The sequence below is a fragment of the Aulonocara stuartgranti genome (genome assembly GCF_965226115.1).
Source record: "Aulonocara stuartgranti genome assembly, chromosome: 7".
In the NCBI taxonomy this organism is placed as follows: domain Eukaryota; kingdom Metazoa; phylum Chordata; class Actinopteri; order Cichliformes; family Cichlidae; genus Aulonocara; species Aulonocara stuartgranti.
Window position 1 is genome coordinate 67056714 of NC_138945.1, and position 21257 is coordinate 67077970.

Consider the following 21257-nt stretch of genomic DNA (forward strand, 5'->3'; position numbering starts at 1 on the left):
GACAGAACCTGAGTGAATGAAGTCCAGCGTTTAACCACTGAGAGCTAAAACTCAGCTGAGGTTTGAAAGCTGTGTGCTGGTGATTGGACATCAGCCGCTGATGAAGCTGTTCGCCTATAAAGTGCTCTGTAAGGAAACAAGCTCCAGCAGCTCTGCGCTCGGGGAAAACACTATATTTACTTATCTTGTGCAGTTAAACTGTGACTATCACCAGGTAACTAGGCGTGTTTCTTGAATTAGCAGCAGGTGTTAAACAGCTTGTTGTGATATTTTGATACCATAGTAGCATTTACAGGATATTGTTTTATTGTGATATTATACAGAAAAGAGTTACTCAATAAGGCCCATCTACTAGTTGTTTTTCTCTTTCTCTGTGACCCAAGAATTAAGGTGTAAGACTCACAAGCTGGTCCCCCAAGGTCGAAAACACCACAGAGATGAGACCACTTCCTTACTCCCATCCTCCCTTTTTCTTTATCTCCTGGAAAAGGCTCGTTAAAGGCTAGGTGGTTTGTTTCAGAATTCACTAATGAAAGAACTCTGTATTTTATGTCTAGGAGTGTATTTTGCTGGGATGATCATAAATTATAGCTGAACTGATAAACTACACAAGGGATACTTTGCTCAGAAGGCAGGAAGACGTTTCCTTATTTAGTCTGTACCGGTTTGAACTGGGAAAGCTGACACACGAACCTTTTTTCCTCTATATAAACTGCTGTGTATCAAATAAACCTTTGAGTTGATTTGGGAAGGCAACCTGAAGCAGTCTGTGTTTCCTTGTTCTCCCAAGCTGCTCCCGGCGCTGTAACTAACCCAGCTGAACGGCATACCTGAGTGTTACTTTAAATAATTAGGAATCTTAGAAGGAAAGGACAGAACTCTGCTTATCGCTCACGCCACGGAGGAAACCCGGGACGGCAATTTCCTTCAATTTTGGTGTCAGAAGTGGGATGGCTGACAGAAGGTAAATACACGTCTTTCATATTTATATAAAGACCGTATTATACCTCTCTCAGTGATCGATCCATAAAAAAAACGGGATATGCTGACGAAGTTTCACTTAGTGATCCAGAGAGATACACTGACGACTTCCTCAGTCCCCGAATAAAGTAAATTAACCCTTGTGTGGTGTTGGTGGACCCGCTAGAGTTGTGGCTTTCCAAATTAACACTATCAAACAATTTTATGTTAAATTACTATGAATTAATGTGCTTCTCGTTTTTCTTTTATATAAAATGTTATAAATAAATCAGTTATAATCAAGTGGAAAGACACAACACATTTATACGTAAAAAAAAAAAAATAATAATAATAATTAATTGTTTAATTTTTCTTTTAAAAAAAAAAAACAAAAAACAAAAAAACAAAAAAACACGGGTCTCAAGGGTTAAAAGCAGTAAATTAAAAGCAGAAAGACACAGGGAGTTGCCTGTTGTTAAGCGAGAAGTTGCTCGCTAAGTGAGAGTTGCTCACCCAAACAAAATTGCTAGCAATAAATTTAAAGTGACCTCAGCTGTGCCGCAGCGAAAATACTAACCTAAATCCTCCTAGCGTGTAAACCCCTCTGGAAATCACTGAACATGGGTCAGAATAATTCAAAGACCACAGACAGGTCCGATAAAAAATCTAAAGTACCTGTAAAACCAAAAATTAATAAAATACAAAATAAAGTCTCAAATAACGGCTCAGTACAACTCCCATTTCCGGTTACGTGTAACCTACGTCCGCGAATCGGTGAAGACGTCCATGATCACGTATCCAGAACATGCGGAAGTGCTTATGTGACTGACTTTGTTTACAACTTACGGACTGTAAGTACAATGCATTCTAATTTATTTCCGGAGCCCTATCCCGAACGATTACCGCCAGAAAACAGGTCAGTAAAACTGAAGGCCAGTGCAGATACTACCACGAAAGCTAAAAGTGTTAAGATAAAGTTGAATTTTGATGTAGAAGGCTCAGAGGAAAGTGAGAAACTAATGTATGCAGGATTACCCGCTCCAGCACAGCAAGGAAGTTTCAGAGGACGGAAAGATAAAAGTAGAGATGTGTGTTTTTGCTGTGGAATGGTAGGACACTGGTCCAGAGAATGTCGCTTTGCAGCCACCAACAGGGCACACGCGCCTCGACCACAGAACGCAGTACAAGTTCCTGCCACTAGGCGTCAGCGGAGCTCTTCCAGACAAGGTAACTGGCAACAAAGGGAAGCATGCAATAATGGCCCCACAGGTGCAAATTTAGCTCAGTTTTCCAGCAGCCGCAGACACCCAAAGCAAAAATGAATTTGTGTATTTAATTTAACATAAAGGGTGAAATGTTTGCTGACACTGATAACAGCTTATGTTTTCTCTGCCCTATGTACCGACATGATGGAGAAGGAACATCCTCTGTGTCAGCTGGACCCTCAGCAGAGAATGAACTCAACATCCTTTTTGTCCGGTACTCTATGTCACACACTGTGCCAAAAAAAAAAAACGTGTACAGACGCCACTAACAGGTAATCCCATGACTGGGAGCCACACTTTTGTTTCTCTCACACTGTTCAACAACATGATAACTGCTCACACAAGTGAAGGTCAAACAGTGATTTTGTTACATAACTCAGACATAGGTTATGAAATATGTCGTCACATAGATCTAACCTATCCTATCCACTGTACTATTTCTGCAGTTACATTGCCAGCTGAATACCAGAATATGACATTGTGGTCAAAAAGTGAGAATGATATATGATTTATTGACTTTATCACGTACACCTATTAAAACACAACAAGCCAGTATATGTCAAGCAACATCCCATTTCTGCCGAAAAAGCCGCAGCCCTAGATGTCATGATAGGAGATTTATTGACTACAGGAGCAATAAAGCCCACACTCCTGTCAATCCTGTGCCAAAGCCTAACAAACCTGGCGTATGGCGTTTCATACAAGACTTAAGGCAAATTAATGCAGTCAACATTCCTCTGCCACCTCTCGTTTCAGATGTTCACAGCATATTGACATGCACTGCATACACACTTTACCGTGGTGGATTTCAGTACCTGTGCATGAAGACACACAGCCGTTATTTGCATTCACACATAGAAATAAGCAGTACACTTGGACTCGTTTGCCCCAAGGCATGATAGACAGCTCTGCTGCTTTCTCAATGGTGCTTCACTCCTCCAGGGCTGCACCCTGATCCACATGTGGATGACCTCCCCTCTGTGCTGAAAGTGAAAAACTATGTCAAACTGCTACACACATGCTTCTCCAGCACCTCCAAAAGACTGGCCACAAAGCATCTGCAAAGAAAATGCAGTACTGTCAGACTTCTGTTCAATATTTGGGATTCACACTGTCTCACGGAAAACGTTCCATGACTGCAGACAGGGTCAAAGCTGTGACCTCCGTCCCTCGTCCCACTACACAGAAGGAAATGTCGTCCTTCTTAGGCATGGTGAACTATTGCAGACAGTGGATACCAGACTGTTCTTTTCATGACCACATTCTGCGTGACTGTTGTAAAAAAGACAAGCCTCCTCGAATACTGTGATCCACAGAAATGACTGCCTCTTTCAATGCATTACAGGGAGTGCTGACCTCCGCCACTCAAAGGTGCTGCCTGAATTGTTCAGGAATGCCGGCCTGCCTGAGGGCAGTAGCAGCTTGCTCTATCATGATAAGGGACTGCGAGAAGCTTACACTCTCACATGACACTATTCTACACACCAATCACCAGGTCACGACCATTCTAGCAAACATAACTACACAACATATGCAAATCTCACTATAAAAGCGAGCAGCACACCCAATTCGCCAGCACATTTATTGATCCTATGCTGTGTTCTTCTGACCGACAGGATGGCTCAGACAGGCTTGACGATCATGACTGCATGACACGTATACAGGAATCCACAGCACCACGTCCAGATTTAGAGCAAACACCTATCCCAGACTCAGCCACGGTTTATGTGGACGGGTCCTGTTCAAGGCCGAGTGACAACTCATTTCTTTGTGGCTATTCAGTGGTAACAGTGCCTGACATCATACTAGAGGCTCACTCATTACCATTTCACTCAGCACAAAAAGCAGAGCTCATGGCTTTAATACGCGCCTGTGAGCTACATTTGGATAAGCATGTGACAATTTACGCAGACAGCCGCTATGCATTTGGCGTTGTGCATGACTTTGGCACATTGTGGAGACAGAGAGGATTTAGATCTGCTGATGGAAAATAAATTGCTAAATTGTGATTTTGTTCAAAGACTTTTTCAGGCTATACAGCTACCATCGGCCGTTGCAGTTGTAAAAACGAAAGGACACAGTACAGCTGACACAGACGAAGCAACAGGTAATGCCTTAGCAGACGTGACAGCCAAGGCTGCAGCTGCATCACAGCTCCCACCTCCGCAGGAAGTATTATCTGTGCCCCTACAGCTGCCACTTGTTACACTCCCAGACTATTTAGACACAAATGTTGATTTAAAATTTATACAAGAGCAAGCCTCTGCATGTGATTACACCTATTGGGAGAATAATGACTGTACCTTAGATGACAGAGATGGCCTATACAAAATCTTAAGGGTTTGATTGCCCTCCCATATTCCCTGATGCCAGTCCTTGCCCGACATTTTCACTGTGTGAGTCATGTCGGACAAAGAGGGGTAATAGGGGCAATAAAATCAAGATTTGTAATTGAGAAAACATCACATGCAGTAAAAAGCATATTAGCAACCTGTCTAACATGTGCACGAACTAATGTAGGTAGCTCAAAAGCAAAACATCAGCATTTACCACAACCAGATTTTCCATTTCATACATTACAAATTGATTTTACACATATGCCAGCGCAAGGAAGCATCAAGTACTTACTGGTAATAGTGGATCAATTTAGTAAATGAGTAGAAGCTTATCCAACCTCAAAAGAAACTGCAGAAGTAGTCTGTCAAAAGTTGAGCAATGAAATAATACCCAGATTCGGAATACCTCACCAGATTAACAGTGATAGAGGATCTTCATTCACATTAGAAGTAATTCAAAAGTGTGCTAAAACTTTAATGACCTGGGTCAAATTACTTACTCAAGTCCTGTGTGAGATTAGAATGACTCAATCTGCAGTAACCAAATTATTTCCATTTGAAATAAGACTATTTCCAACACCATGGTCAGCTTCCAGAGGGGCACCGCTAGTAGAAGGTGATGTATATTGCATTGTCCACTGATGTTCACAACCTGGTAGAAACACTGAATAATAACTATCAGAAAGTTTGTCTCTCTCAGCCTTTCCCCTCCACAGTTCCACCAGTGGAGACAAGGAGATGCATGTTGGAGAAGCCACTAAAACCAAGGACACTCTGGGAGGCCGCGCGTGTTCCAGCCCCAGACTGTACTGGCAGTGACGAAGAACCAGCATCCTCACAGACGGACAACCTCAGTGGATTCATGCCAGCAGGGTTAAGACCAGCCCAATCGGACCATCTCAGGCGTCGGATCAAGCAGACGACATCTCAGGCGAGCCAGCGCCCGGATCCAATGTACATACACACGCAATCACTGATTAACACACAACGTCTGAAAGAACAACAACAAGGTACTCAAACATCCAGCAGGAACAGAAAGCCAAAAGTACCACATGATGTCTAACCTGATAAAGCTAGACTCATTCCATCCTGATCATGGAGAAAATGAAATGCCCATTGTCATCATACGACGCTTATTCTCTGTCTCTCGAACCTGGGACCAGGCCAGAAGACGACTGAAGAACTGTTTTTCTTATATATTTAGGTTATTTATCATATCTATCGCATTAACCTTAGGATTTCTCTTTGCTATTTTGTATTGTAAACTGCAACCATGTTCACATTTCTGCAGGTCATATTTTGCTGACTATACCTCATGCTCCATTTTGCAAGACACCTACTTAATGCACTCCTCACGTTCCCTAAAATCAGTAAATAGCAACATAGACGCCACTAATAAACCATTTTATGCGCCCTCTAGAGCAGGAGCTAACGCCTGGTATGAAAATGCCAGAACAGCCGCTCGTGATTTAGGAAACAGTAACTGTTATGTCTGTTCAAAGGCTAATCCAGAACAGGTAATAGTAGGATACCCCATATCCGGTTTCCCCCTCACTGAGGGACTAGAGAAAATCGGCGGAGATAATGCTCTCTTTAAAGACACTTTACAGTTGACTCTGAGCCCTCTCGACTGCCTACTTAGACACACACACACACCAACTAACCCTGAGACTCCATTGGGCGAATTATTGAAGTTATCTGATGACACCGCAGGGACCTGCGCCCCAATGAAACGCCCTAAGAATAGGTTAAAGCCCTCACTGCCCTTAGGACAGATCCCTCTCCATTTTAATACTAGTATGATATGTCTGCGCAGACTAAAGTTAACTGGCCCAGACACACACATAGATTATACAAAGGATAACTATACATTCTTCTCTGACTCCCCAGGTGCACGCTGTAATGAGACATGGCTAGCTGTCTCTGTGGCTGAAGTTTTATCATATCTGGAGGAACACACACACAGTTCAAGTTCGAGCAGAGAATCGATCATTGTTCCCCCAGACGGTGTATTAAATGACACTGACTGGGGGGAGTTAGTTAAATCACACATGGTCACGCGCCTGACCAGACCAATCCCACATGCTTATTGGTTGTGCAATAATACCCTTAGATTAGCTTTACCTGTTAATTGGACCGGTACCTGTGGTTTAGTAACCGTTGATGTATGCTGTACTTTCATTCCCAATAATACCGCTCCTAACGGTTCATTCACACAAGCTATGAATAAACTTGAAGCATTGCAGATAGAACTAATTGCCAATACAGGTCACGGTCAGTGGCTACATAAGTGGCTACAGGACACGTTTGGAAGATGGAAGGAACTAATTGTAGCCTTTGTAACCGTTGCAGCATGTTTTTGATGATTATTGTCTGTTGTGTGGTATCCTGTGTACGTTCAATGATAACCCGTATAGCTACTAGTACAGCTACTTCAATGTATTTGCAATTGGCACAAATTGACCCAGATTATGTGTCAGATGTCATCAATGATGATCCTGATGTATGTATTGAGCATTAGATTGTAAATTACTCGATTGTCTAAGAAAAGAATGACGTTTTCTTCTCTTTCTTTTCTTCTTTTTAAAATTTTGATATTAAGCTTCCTCAAAGGACTAGTTACATTTATGATTTGTTTCACATTTATGATTTATCTTTATATTATGTTATTACATTCTGTCTTTATACTATGTTATCATTTCATGATAAAAGGAGAGAACTGTTGTGATATTTTGATACCATAGTAGCATTTACAGGATATTGTTTTATTGTGATATTATACAGAAAAGAGTTACTCAATAAGGCCCATCTACTAGTTGTTTTTCTCTTTCTCTGTGACCCAAGAATTAAGGTGTAAGACTCACAAGCTGGTCCCCCAAGGTCGAAAACACCACAGAGATGAGACCACTTCCTTACTCCCATCCTCCCTTTTTCTTTATCTCCTGGAAAAGGCTCGTTAAAGGCTAGGTGGTTTGTTTCAGAATTCACTAATGAAAGAACTCTGTATTTTATGTCTAGGAGTGTATTTTGCTGGGATGATCATAAATTATAGCTGAACTGATAAACTACACAAGGGATACTTTGCTCAGAAGGCAGGAAGACGTTTCCTTATTTAGTCTGTACCGGTTTGAACTGGGAAAGCTGACACACGAACCTTTTTTCCTCTATATAAACTGCTGTGTATCAAATAAACCTTTGAGTTGATTTGGGAAGGCAACCTGAAGCAGTCTGTGTTTCCTTGTTCTCCCAAGCTGCTCCCGACGCTGTAACTAACCCAGCTGAACGGCATACCTGAGTGTTACTTTAAATAATTAGGAATCTTAGAAGGAAAGGACAGAACTCTGCTTATCGCTCACGCCACGGAGGAAACCCGGGACGGCAATTTCCTTCACAGCTGACAGATGAGGAGGAGGATGCATGCAGGTAAACTGAGGGTCTGCTGAGCTGATCGCTGGTTTAGTGAGAAAAATGTCAGCTCGTTCTTTATGTTACAGAAGCACAGAGACACAAGACCAGGCGGAAAGAGACGATCGTTCGGTGAAAATGAGAATCTGCGAATGCAACATGTGGAACACGGAGAGTGGAATATGTAAACAAACCGGTTAATGTACCCCCTCGGTGCGCTCTGCATGCTAACTGTTAGCAGAGCTAGTGAAATCTCTGAAAACATCTGAGCACTTTTGCAAACATGTTCTATGTTGACAACCTGACCAGACATACCGACATTCGCGGCTAAAACACTGTTAAAAGTGTAGCTGGTGACAGAAAAACGGCCTGTGATTTGATCTGCATTCTGGGATAACTGGCTGCCCCAAGTCTACACAAGCAATCGATTATCTAGGATCGACCTGTTTTGACTTACTTTGCACGGCAACCAATCAAATGTTAGAGAAGCTGCATGGGCAGCGTTAACCCCGCCCCCTGAGTTTGATGGGTGAGGCTGACAGATAAAATTATTTCATGACGAGAGCCAGGCGCCAGGACTGCCAAAATGAAATAAATAAATATATCATTAAATAATTAATTAAATGTGTCAATAATTAATTAAATGTGTCAATAATTAATTAAAATGTGAAATACATAAATAATTAATTAAATGTGTCAATAATTAATTAATTAAATGTGTCAATAATTAATTAAAATGTGAAATACATAAATAATTAATTAAATGTGTCAATAATTAATTAATTACATGTGTCATAACTATTTATTTAATTAATTAATTCCAATTTTAATTAATTATTGACACATTTAATTAATTATTTAATGGTGTATTTAATTAATTCATTATGGCAGTCCTGGTGTTCCATAGTTTCGACTTATCAAGTGCTCTTCAAAAACCTGTCATACAGATCAAATCTAGCATGCATCTTTCCCCTTTGGATTCCCCACCACAACCCCACAACAACACACACACACTGCAACCTTTTGAACAGGCTTTAAAACTCAAGCTGTATATAAAAGCACATCTTATCTTAAAGTTTAAACATTTCTAAAAGAAAAAAAACTCACACAGCTATTAAATAGCATTTTACTGACGTAAAGGTGCAGAGGTGATGCCAACAACCGTTATCAGGCTAACAATAAAGGTTCCAAAGTGCACACAGTAAATTTCACGTGCTTGTAAAACTTACTCAGCCTCCTTTGTTTTACATTAGTTCACTGTGGTTGTAATTGATATTAAAATATTAGTACATTTAGGATAAATGACAGCTTTGAAGCATTAAATATTACAGATAAGATTATGCTTTTTGTGGTCTTCTGTATCACCTTAACCTCCCCATTAGAATCAGAATCAGAATCAGAAACTTTATTGTCATTGTCATGAGAACAACGAAATTAAGAATGGTCCCCGATCATTGCATCATCCCTAGCAATATCAAAATATAAATAAAACAATAAAATTCAATAAATAAAATAGATAGAATACTTAAAATACTAATAAGATATAACAGTAAAACATTCACATACATTCCCACACACATGCTTCAGACCGTGCATAGATTAACACAAGAGTGGCGTGATGGACATTTTTTTGTAGTATTCAGATGTGTTATTGCAGTTGGATAACAGCTGTGTTTGAGTCTATTAGTCCTTGCTCTGATTGCCCTGTACCGTCTGCCTGAGGGCAACAGTTCGAACAGGGAGTGGCCAGGATGTGAGGTGTCTTTTATGATGTTTATGATGTTTAGCTTTATACTTTATTACTTCGTCTACTGACATTTAGACCCACCATACATTTTTTTACTGTCCGGATTATGAATGTTCTGAGGGGTTAGTACTACCTCATCACACGCCACCTTAATAATGGCCATACTTTCTATGATTAAATACAACCAAAATTTCAACATAGCAAAGCAATAAAATGCGTGTGAAAATAAACATTTAAATTCAAGTCACATGGTTATTGTAAGAGGGCCTCAGTGGAGAAAGAACACTTGGAAGCCGGACTTCTCTTCACTCGGTTTATTTACAGGCGCAGATAACAAGGCAGCTCAGGTTGGTGGTATGAATGACAAAAGAAGAAAACTATACAAAAGCAAACTTACAGCCAAAGCCAAGCCCGTGGCTCTTAGTCTACTAGCCAGCACTTTAATCCTACAGTGCAATTTGAACTCTCCCTCAGGAGCATCAACCAGGCTTATAAAGCTTAAACCTCTTCACAGAACAAACCAAGCAAACATTAGTCTGTTAACTGTCATAATAGATGTTTTTACACAAAAGCAGGACGAAGACATTCTAGGTATCAATTCTGTGGCTTTTACAAAAACAACCACAAACATAAAAGTTTGCTTAGAGTGACTGAAAGGTTGTTTGAGCAGACTGAAAAACTCCCCCTGCTGGTCAAAACCTTTATTGTCATTTAACTATTCGTGATGGCCACTCGACTCCCTCACGACAGCGTCAGCACTGAAATAATCAGTGCCAGGAACAGAAATAAAACACAGTAATTTGATTTTGTGTGCATCACTCATTCATCTAATGTTTCTGATGAATGTGTAGTTAATACAACAGGTCTGGATATATGTAAGGTGTCTATTAGTTATCAAGGTAGTTATCTCGTTGATGTCAGACGTCAGGAGAACAGACAGAGTATTTTAAACTGACAGGAAACCCAGAATACAAGGCATGCAGAAGAGCACCTGAAGATGGAACACAGATGGTCTACAGCATCAGAAGACCACGCCAGGTGCCACACCTGTCAACTGTTTCACATGCACTCACCAAAACTGGACAATAGAGCGATGGAAAAATGCTGTACTCCAGCAACATTCACAGTCCAGTACAGCACGTTTGGGATGTGGTTGAAGGGGAAATTTGGATGTGCAGCTGACAAATCTGCAGCAACTGTGTGATGCTATGATGTCAGTATGGAGCAAAATCTCCTGTGAATGCTTTGAGCACCTAACCGAATATATGCCATGAAGAATTGAGGCAGCCCTGGAGGCAAAAGTGGGTCTAACCTCCACGTTGGTTGAGTGTGGAGTAAGTGCATATGAGAGCATGAGGGTGGGAATGGATGTTTGTATCTGTGTGTGCCTGTATGTCTGTGTCTATATGTCAGGTTGGGTGTCAGGCGCCACCTCTCTGGGGACATCTCAGGCCCTCCAAGGTATGGAGGCCTATCTCCCCCTACCACCACTTCCCCTGCCAGTGGCAGACCCCCTCAGACATCGGTGCGTTGGTGGTTCTTTGTGTCCGGGGGTGGGCGTCCAGGTACACACCGGCTCACTCCTTGGCAGCCGCTTATCGGGGCCTGGAGCCTGGGGCTCGCTCGGGCCACTTCGGAGGTGGGGTGCCCCCGGCCTCTCGGCCTGGGGCTCGGTCACTCAGGCGCAGCTGGCTGCCGGCGGAGCTCACGGGCGCGTCACTGCAACTCCCCCTGGCTTCTGCTCCGCGGCTGCTGAGTGAGCCCTCATCTGGGACTCTCCTCAGCTCTTTCTGGGACAGTGGCGCGGCTGCCCCTCTGTTGGTCTTCCTTGGTCTCTTGTGTTCTGGGGGCCTCTGGATGTCTGGAGTTTTGATCTCCTCCACACCTGCTTCATGCCCTGGAGGACGGGGCTGTGGCCCCCCCACACCCTCTAGCAGATTATTACATGAAGGAACCTTTTAAAAAACAAGCGCGTCCATGCTCACAGGTGTACACACGGGTGATCACACCCACAAACTACACCCTTTTTGGCTCCTACCTCAAAGCACACTGTGTTCTGTTGATCTTATGTGCTGCACAATAATGTTTAATATTTAGTATTTACTGTCATATTCCCATATATCATTGTGATGTTGTTTATTCTATTACTCTTGTTCTCTTCTGCTTGTTTTCTTTTTTCTTTCTCAGCAGGTGATCCAGGTGATTGATATATGCATTTTTTTTCTCTGCCCGTTCTGTTGGTTTTTGTCTTTTGCCCTTCTCCCCCGTCCCTCTTCTCAGCTGTTTCTCTTTCCCTCTTTCTTTCTCCCCTTCTTTCCCCCAGTCAAGTCTGTCCCGTATTCAGTAAGTGAAAATAAAATAAACAATAAAAGGTGAATCAAATGGACCATTACGGCAAGGCTGGGATGGTCAGTTCGGTAAAGTAAATCCGTTGGGCATCTTTCTTTGCCTTTAGACAACAATTCTGATGGCAAAAGAGCCAAACGGGACAGGCCAAAAAAAAAAAAAAAAAAAAAAAAAAAAGTGGGTTTAACCTTATATTTGCAAGGTGTAACTAATAAAGTGGCCGATGAGTAATTATGTCAAGTTATCTTTATTTATATAGCACATTTAAAAGACATCAAGTGTCGGCCAAAGTGCTGTACGCAGGGATAATATATATATATATATATTAAAAAATGTGTATATGAAGTACTTTGATTGAAAACACTGATGTAATTCCGTGACATGTTGGAACTTGAGAGATCTGTGACATTAACAGGAGAAGTGCATCACCACAAATATCTTTAGCAGTGAAGTAAAAAAAAAAAAAACAGCATTGTGTATAAAAACAATTTAAGGTAAAGATTTAAAAATGCTGGCAATCAACACAGCTGATTTAAACGGCTAAATGACCTCCTCAACATGTCATGAAGTTCTCCAGAGGCCTGGTAATGAACTAATCATTTGATTCAGGTGTGTTGACCCACGGTGAGATCTAAAACCTGCAGGACACCGGCCCCCGAGGCCTGGAGTTCCCAACCCCCGACCTGTAGCATCAACATGAAAATCCACCTTTTTCCTGAAATTATTGCATTCAGATTTTCACCCACGGCATGAATTTGAAACTTTGTTCTCGAGTTATCGCATTTACAAACATGCAGGGTGGCGACAATACCCGATCTGCCTTTTCCACTGCAAGAACTCTTAAAAGTGTATTTGTCTCATTTCTAGGACCTGGATCTGCAGAACTTTCACTTGTTCCATTGGCAGATTTTTTCACTTAATACAAGATTTTTGCCTGAAATAAGTGAAAAATCTGCCAATGGAACAAGTGAAAATTCCCCAGATCCAAGATTCACTGTCTAAAAACAAGTTCCTATATCTCACTGGAATGTTACTCTGTAGCTCAGGGGTGCCCAATCCCGGTCCTCGAGAGCTACCGTCCTGCAGCTTAGATGCATCCTTGTTCCCACACACCCGAATCAAATGAATGGCTTGTTATCAGGCCTTTGCCAAACATGATGGCATGCTGAAGAGGTAATCAAACCACTTGATTCAGCTGTGTTGGAGTAGGGATGCATCTAAAAGCTGCAGGATAGTAGCTCTTGAGGACTGGGATTGGGCAGCCCTGCTGTAGCTGATCGAAGTGTGATGAGATATTTCAACTAGAAATTAGACAAATATACTTGGTAAGATTTTGAGTTTTTGGAGTGTACAGCAAGGGATAAAAACTGCAGATGAAATGACTTTTCTGCTGTGAGAATGTTTTTATCCATTTCTGTATGTTAGTAGTTCATCTTTTAATCTTGTGTTGCCTTAACTTCCCTATTAGTTGTAGCTTATGCTTCTTGAAACACTAACACTGTTTTTGTTGCACTGGCTGTTTGTGAGCAGAGATGGGCGTTACTGTAATCCGATTACTTTTTCAAGTAACGAGTAAAGTAAGGGATTACTATTGCAAAAACGGTAATTAGATTACCGTTACTTTCCCGTAGGAACGCTGCGTTACTGCGTTACTAAAACCGTGATTTTTTTTTGCGAGAATGTCTCACGACAGTGACGTAAGCGAGTGCGACGTTCGTGGCAACAGCTGTGTGCAGATCAACAATGGATCATATATGGAGTGCAGAGAGAGTATGAGCGTGCAGCGTTTAAAGCGTGGAAGTACTGACCTTACTTTGAGTTTGATTCCATAAAAAGTGACAAAAACATTAGTGTCCGCTGTGCGTGGGAAGAAAACTTCTTTTTACAGCGAAAAAACCCCTAAACTTCCAACAAGCACCGAGTAGCTACGACGTAATGGGAAACTCACAGAGAAACTCGCGGATTCTTCCACTGACCGCGGCACACCTGCACCAGGGTAACCCTCCGCCTACCCAACTCCTGCTTTACAGGTGAAAATAAAATCAAAGACTAGCGGTCCTGTTGCTCTATTTCTTTTCTGCTGTGTTTTACTTGCATCTATTTGAAAGACTGAGTATAAATACACACACACAAAAAATTATGAGCTGGAATGTGCAGAAAATAGGTTTAAATATTAAACAAATTTCTTCCAGTCAGAGAATGTTGCATATAATTACATTTTTTGCTTGATGCATAAAGTTAAAAGATTAAAACTAATAAAACAAGTTTTAAAAAGAGACTTTTCCATTTGATTACATTTTGTATGATGGATTATGCAGAAAAAGTAGAATTGGGCTGAAAGATCTATCGCTTTATCACCTATTCAGGTTGTAAATCGTGTTTTTAAAAAGTAACTAAGTAACTAATTACTTTTGAAAATAAGTAATCAGTAAAGTAACGGGATTACTTTTTTGGGGAAGTAATCAGTAATTAGTTACTGAGTACTTTTTTCAAGTAACTTGACCAACACTGAGTACTGCTAAAATGTATTTTTTTTACACTGGGATTTACTGCAGTAGCACTGCTTTTAGTCCCCCTGCTGTCTGGATTGATAACAAACCTTCTGAGTACTGCCACTAAAACACTCCACCTTCATCACAGTCATACTTTCTATTATTAAATACAACAACCAAAACATGAGCACGGTAACGCAACGTCTATGAAAATAAAAAAAAGGGTGAATACGCTTGAGAAGCATTGTCATGTCAGACACATGCTTTGTTTAATGAAAATATTTACCAAGAAAACTAAACTTGAGACACATTAGGGGATAATTCTTTATTTATGTACAGAATACAGTTAAAGACAAAGCAAGATTTCACATCGGTCGCCTTAATAGTTGACGGTCTTGGCCGGCTTCGTCTCATCCAGTTCTGCTTCCAGGTAACGGAAGCGACGGTGGCGACGCAAAATCTCAATAGCCTTTTGCTCTACACTGGAAGCAGTGATGCCGAGATCCTCCAGACCCGGGAGTCCCGGGTACTTCATGTCTGTTGTGTGAAACTAGAAAATGAGAGCACATTAAAGGATTTTCTTATCGATTATCCTGAAAAAGCACCTTGGTACAAGGCTGAGGGGGGAATTCACACCAGCCTTCAGGCAATGTCAGATACTTGGCAGTCTTACCCTATTCACTTTGTCTGGGGTTGTCCAGGGCTCAAAAGGATTCATTGCAAACAACTGGGCAGCCAGGCTGGAAAATGAGCAAACCATCATTTATAACACTAGCAAACAACTTTTGATAACTATACTTCAACATAGCATGAAGTGGTTGTTCTGTATCTTTATTGTCCTAAATTAATCTGGATGGCATTACTTTGACCTCCAGTAATATTGTGAGAAATCTTGGAACAATTTTTGGCCATATGGATTCAACATGCGCACGAAGCATTTATGTGGTACAGCTTTCCTTCATTTCCACAATCGTTATATTCACAATCATCAGGTCCTGTCATATGTTAAAGATGATAATATCCAAATATGTTCTCAGACTCTTATCTTACTTGTGGTTAGTTTTTAAAAGTTTAATAAAAAGAATTTCTTTTTGGTAACGCTCACAGTCGGGATCAGGTGAGCCTTAACCATCCCTCAGTTATACTGCTGGGCACTTCCTACGATCCACTGAACATTTCTCCTTCACAATCTATATGTTTAAATACCAAACCATATATATTGTATTTCTTCATTAGTAATTATTAAACTCGGTCCTCCATCGTGTGTCTTCTGTCCTTCCTTTTCTCTTTCACCTCACCCCAAACTGGTTGCAGCAGATGGCTGCCCCTCCCTCAGCCTGGTTCTGCTAGAAAGTTTGCTTTTGCCACTGTTGTCAAACACCATGGGTTTGTCTAATTGTTGTGTTTTCTCCCTGACATGGATAGTCTTTACCTCGCAGTGCAATCCCCCAGAGGTGACTGCTGTTGTGTTTGTTAAAAAAAAAGAAAAGAAGAAAAAGTGAAACTACTTTGGATGCAGATGCGGCTCTCAGCAGGAGCTCTGCATGCGTGCGGATCAGTAATAAATCACACTTGTTGCATATTTTTTTAAAACAGTTTTAAGCTAACTCTGATCTTGCTTTGTGCTCCAAATAGTCTGGGTTATTACTAGATAATGAATAATAATGAATACTTTTCAGGATCCACTGTTTACGTGACTGAATCCTTGAAGTATTTACCCAAATAAGACGACTTCTTTTAGGAGAATATTGAACCCTGAACATAATATATGAGGTGCTTACTGAAAAAGTGGGCGAGGCAGAGGGTAGGGCACAAAAGGTCTGTGCGCCACGGCGTAAATGTACTCCACCAGGTCATGAAGGAGGTAACGATTGGGTCTAGACAAAAGAAAACAGGAGAGATAGAACGAGAGAAAAATGTTTATCATGCACACCCATGGTAACAAAGGCAGGACTCGAGCCATTGACAAACATGTTGCAACAGACTTATCGTACAAATGACTTGATTCAATTTGACAAGTTAAGCACAAAATTAACCTTAGTCATCTTTCTTCAGTATGCTTTTACAAGTACTTTTTCTAAATAAGTTATGAATCAGTTACACCAAGCTGTGGTATGCCAACTTGGCAGCTGAGGCGGAGGGCAGAGACTGGAAGATCAAGGCGTGTCTGGTGGAAGTGGGGTGCAGCGGCTTTGTTGCCAATACAACAGAAAAACTGCTTAGATTGGAGTCAGAGGACAGGCGCAACGGCAGGCTATAACAGAATTAGCTAACACTGCTGAGAGGACCAATCACTGGCTATGGCTGAAGAGGGCTGACATCACTTGGGCAGCTAAGACAGTCGGCCCGCTCTCCCCGCCTCCTCCTCTCTTGCCACTCCTACCCCCTCTCTCTCTCTCTCTCTCCTCTCTCCCCAGGACACAGCTGCTTTTGATTAGCCTCGTTTGCCACCTGACTCCAGTCAGCAATCACCTATGAGGCTATTTAAACTGGGGATGAGCTGTGAGCAGGGTGTTTTTTTTCCCTCTGTGGCTCTACACGGTTTTGTGTTAGGTTTTGGACAGACAGCTGCCTTCTGACTAGTGAGTAGATGGGCTTGTGGGCCCTGAGAGTGTCTCCCCGTGGTGAGGACTAGGGTAGGAAGTGCCTCCCTTTTTTGTTTAGTAGTCTTCTTGTCTTTTGTTGCTGCGAGTGTTTCCTTTGTTTCTTTGGCATTATTGGTAAAACGGCGTTGCCGGCTCTTTAAGTTAATGTTGTGATGATGGCCGAAACACCCGATGAATCCAAGGTCGACTACTGACAATGTGTCCCAAAATCGTAATATTATAATCTAGATCAGATCTCTAATCCCTAAACGTAACCAAGGAAGATAAAAAAGGAAAAATGGCAGAATAGCTTGTAATAAAGGGCAGAACACCTTCCTCATAGCAGCCGTCCCTCATAACCTTCTCCATTTGAAGCAATGCATTACCAGGGATTGTAACATCTAATCCTTTCATTGAATTGATGTTTTTTTTTGTTTTTTTTTTAACTGAATTTAACACCACCTAAAACGTATCACATTAAATTATACATCTCCATTATAAATCTGTTTTATTTTTTAGTCCAACATTTAGGAACTTTAAAACCCTCGTGTGTTCTTCTGCTGACGTACTGTTTCTGGCAATTTCACAGTACATTAAAAAACTAAAGAAGACATTGAAGAAAAAGGGTGGGTGTGGGTGTAGGGTTTTGAAGAAACACCCTACAGCTATGTTATGATTGTTGATGTTGTACAATTTGTCCACCAGAGGGCACTCTGGTGTTACAAACAAACGTTACAAACAACAACAATCTGATGCGAGCAATCAGGAAGTGTGTGTAAATGGGTATAATGGCAGCTATAAATTTGAACTTTTAAACATTTCAATATTTGTTGAACTTTCTGGCATAAATACATTACAACATGCTAACTTTGCTAACAAATTAGCCCACTTACCCAACAAGTGCATATGTCTTTCCATTAGCATCAGGGTCTCTGATAGCACTGATGATCGCCTTAGCCACATCCACCACCTGAAGGGGAAAGACGGTGCGTTTAGTTGATTTTGTTTACAGTTTTTGAAGCATTTAGTCAAAGAGTGGTGTGGTCATCCACAGTGTTTTGCAACCACATGGCCCAGTGATAAATTAGGTATGCAACAATGAATCAAACCAGTGGAGCCACTTAATCATAGCTGCAGTGGCAAGTGTGGCTCTCACAAAACAGCAGATGTGATGGAAACCATTAGCCACACTCCAACAAAATACAAACAATAACGTTCAATTTTTTTGTGTTTTATCTTAAAAGGGAAATAAACTGATAGATAAAGCAGTTAATAAAATCAAGCACTGCTTAGCTTTTAAATCTTACATGAACAGGCTGCTTCACCGTCTTTTTCCCGAGGGCAATAAGAGGAACGGCATTTCCAAACCAGCGCATATCTGAGGAAGGTTTACATCACACAGTTACACCAATTATCACTCATCTTCAAAGATGAGGAACAACAGCTCTGTGTGAAATTAAAGAAAGGAAACACTGTAGCTAACATGCAGGACAAAAGAAACCACAATTATAAAACTGTAATGAGCTTTTGCTGACATTTACACGACACAGAGGTACAGCCTTCTTACTTGCGTAATAGTTGAAGAATCTGTCCTCCCTCCCAAACATCTCAGAGGGCTTCATGATGATGGCATCGGGAAACTCTTCCCTTACTGCAGTCTCTCCCACAGCCTACAGTTAAAGAATGAGACACACAAAGATCTGTTAATAAACATTAATTCTGAACTGTAATATAAATGTACCAAAATTCGCTTAAAATTTCAACAAACCCATTCAAAACATAGTTTGACTTTGACAAAAAGAGGTCCAGTCTGTATAGAAGCTGTTCCTGACCTTGTTCCTCAGGTATTTGGATGGGCTGCGGATGTCAGCGTTGAGGTGCGACATGTGGACGAACTTTGTGATGCCGGCTTCTCTGGCTGCCCTGGCAATCTGCTGTGGGATGGTAACATACACATCCTCGAAGCGAAAGTTCCTTCACAGAAAGAGGTGGAAAAACCTTAAATAGCCAACCTCAAAGGGAACTTTAGCACAAACCAGCTTCATGTGAACACCAGAGCCTTTTTCCAGGCAAATATACCTCGTCTCCCACTCTCTGCCCACCAGATTGATGACAACATTTGAGTGCTCCATAGCCTGTTTAATGGAGTCTTTGTTCCTGGCATCCCACTCCTTTAACACAATAAACAAAGACCAGGTGACTGTCATATCCACTGATGTTCTGCATTCATGGCCGTATGCACTTTAAAGAGTTTCTTCAAGAGAAATTTGCATCTATAAGCAGCTTACCAAAAAGAGGATTTGCCCAAGATCACCCATGGGCCTGAAGTGCATGAGGTCATACTGATCACAGCGATGAGGGATTATAATCTGAGACCCAATCCGACCTGAAAACACCACATGAAAACATTTTAACTTCCCCTAAACAGTGTGTACTCTGTAATCCAGCATTGCAGTATGTATACGTACTAGCTAATGAGCAAATGCACATTAATATCAGCATTTTCCCCACTTTTTCTCAACTCACCCAGCCTATTGACGACGTATCGTCCCAGGAAACCTGTGGCACCAAACACCGTGGCAGCTATTCCGCTAAAAGAGGAGCGTCCTCCTTTCCCTTTAGGGATGAGAGCATGATGCAGCTTCCTCTGCTGGACTGTGGTGACAGATGCAGCTGACAACAAGGCAGGGTAGGAGTTGCCTGCTAGGGGGTGTAGAAAGGCAAGTAGCAGTTTGATTTAATCATAAGGTGAGATGCAATCAGTTACAGACTTAATTGGAAAAGACCATAAAGCTGAATGATTGGCACTTCAAAACTGTAGTAAAGCTTACAATTTAGCCTCATTCATCTGGCAACCGAAAGCCACAATAGAGTGTGCATGGTATTACATATTAGAGTAATGCATTTTACTAAAGTTAAGTTAGTTTAATTTAAACACCACAGAATTTAGCCCAAAGTCCTTTACAAGCACTGTTAAACGTTTCCATAGCAAATCCTGATCACCTTTAGTTTTTAGGCAACAAGGGGCATTGAGAGAAATGTATATGTTATAATTATAATGTTGTTATAATAATGACTTCATTGAATTGGAGGCAAATTGTGAAATTAAAAGACCTGTAAATTACTGTGACGCTAACTCATAGACGGCTTTAAAAGTAAATAACATTTTGAAACATTTATTAAAAACGTCACAGGCAGCCAAAGCAGGGGAGCTAAAACAGAAGTGACGTGCTGTCTTCTCTTTGTGCCGGTTAAGAGCCGAGCAGCTGCATTTTGAACCAATGTCAAACCAGAGAGTGGAAATGGGAAATCCTATATACGGGGAGGCTGCAGATGACAGAAGCGACAACATTGTCCTTGATTTCACACTGGTTCTCAGTTTGTAAATGCATGAAACTAAAAATGTCAGCTAATGTGAACTACAGGGCAGACTTGGGACTAAAGCTAGTTCAGTGTTTCCAGAATTATATAATTATATCATCCCACTTCGGCAGTTAGTCTAAAGACAGCATCCATTCTGTTAAGCAACAAAAATGTTGTTTTATTTTGCAGTAAAACAAAAAGAGAAACAGGAGATGCTAGCAGTCTGCGAAACATACGCTACAGCTGCACAGAGGAACCAGCTCGACCCAACATCATACCTCACGTCTTTGATATATTAATCCACAATGGGACGCAGTCGCCCAGATTCAGCAGTAGCTCATGGTAAAATACTTAATTTTACTGTTCTTGTTTCCTACTAGCTACCTTGAGCTCTTGCTAGCGGGTGATTGGCCGAGCCCGTTAGCAAGGTCACCCGAGCCGAGTGTCCCGTCTCCGTGTGATCTTGTTATGGAATCGCACAAATGTAGGGATTGGCTATATGAATCTGTAAAGCATACATCTACACATGCTCTGGCGACAATTGTAACGGTACTCACTTGAAATCTTTGAAAGGACACTCGCAGGACGGCTAACCAGCACTACGGTCGCCATCTTCCCAACTACGGCAAACCCTGTCGGCCAAAATACGAGCGCTACCGCACGAAGAAGGCGTAAAAACCATAATATACTGTATATATATATTTACAGTATATTGTATAAAGAACCTTTGTTTTCTGGGCAGTTTGTCTTAATTTTAG

The 21257-nt window shown here is 41.3% G+C and overlaps 1 protein-coding gene and 1 long non-coding RNA gene across 3 annotated transcripts; one reads left to right on the top strand and one right to left on the bottom strand.

Moving 5' to 3' along the window:
• Positions 1-265: 265 nt before the first annotated feature.
• On the top strand, positions 266-6419 carry LOC309712193. Its single transcript, XR_014278202.1, has 2 exons — positions 266-2187; positions 5262-6419. It is a non-coding gene; the product is annotated as an uncharacterized lncRNA (long non-coding RNA).
• Positions 6420-14861: 8442 nt separating this feature from the next.
• Positions 14862-21167, bottom strand: ndufa9a (NADH:ubiquinone oxidoreductase subunit A9a). 2 transcript variants are annotated; one of them, XM_082540054.1, is made up of 11 exons: positions 21057-21167; positions 19663-19839; positions 19425-19522; positions 19216-19307; positions 18969-19110; positions 18704-18806; positions 18444-18514; positions 18030-18106; positions 16333-16428; positions 15225-15291; positions 14862-15101 (listed from the first exon to the last, which is right to left on the bottom strand). In XM_082540054.1, exons 1-11 carry the CDS (start codon positions 21109-21111, stop codon positions 14931-14933), a joined length of 1149 nt encoding a protein of 382 aa, XP_082396180.1. In that variant the 5' UTR covers positions 21112-21167; the 3' UTR covers positions 14862-14930. The 2 variants fall into 2 exon arrangements, with proteins under 2 accessions (XP_082396180.1, XP_082396181.1); XM_082540055.1 differs by having other exon boundaries at positions 19663-19836; positions 21057-21161.
• Positions 21168-21257: the final 90 nt, after the last annotated feature.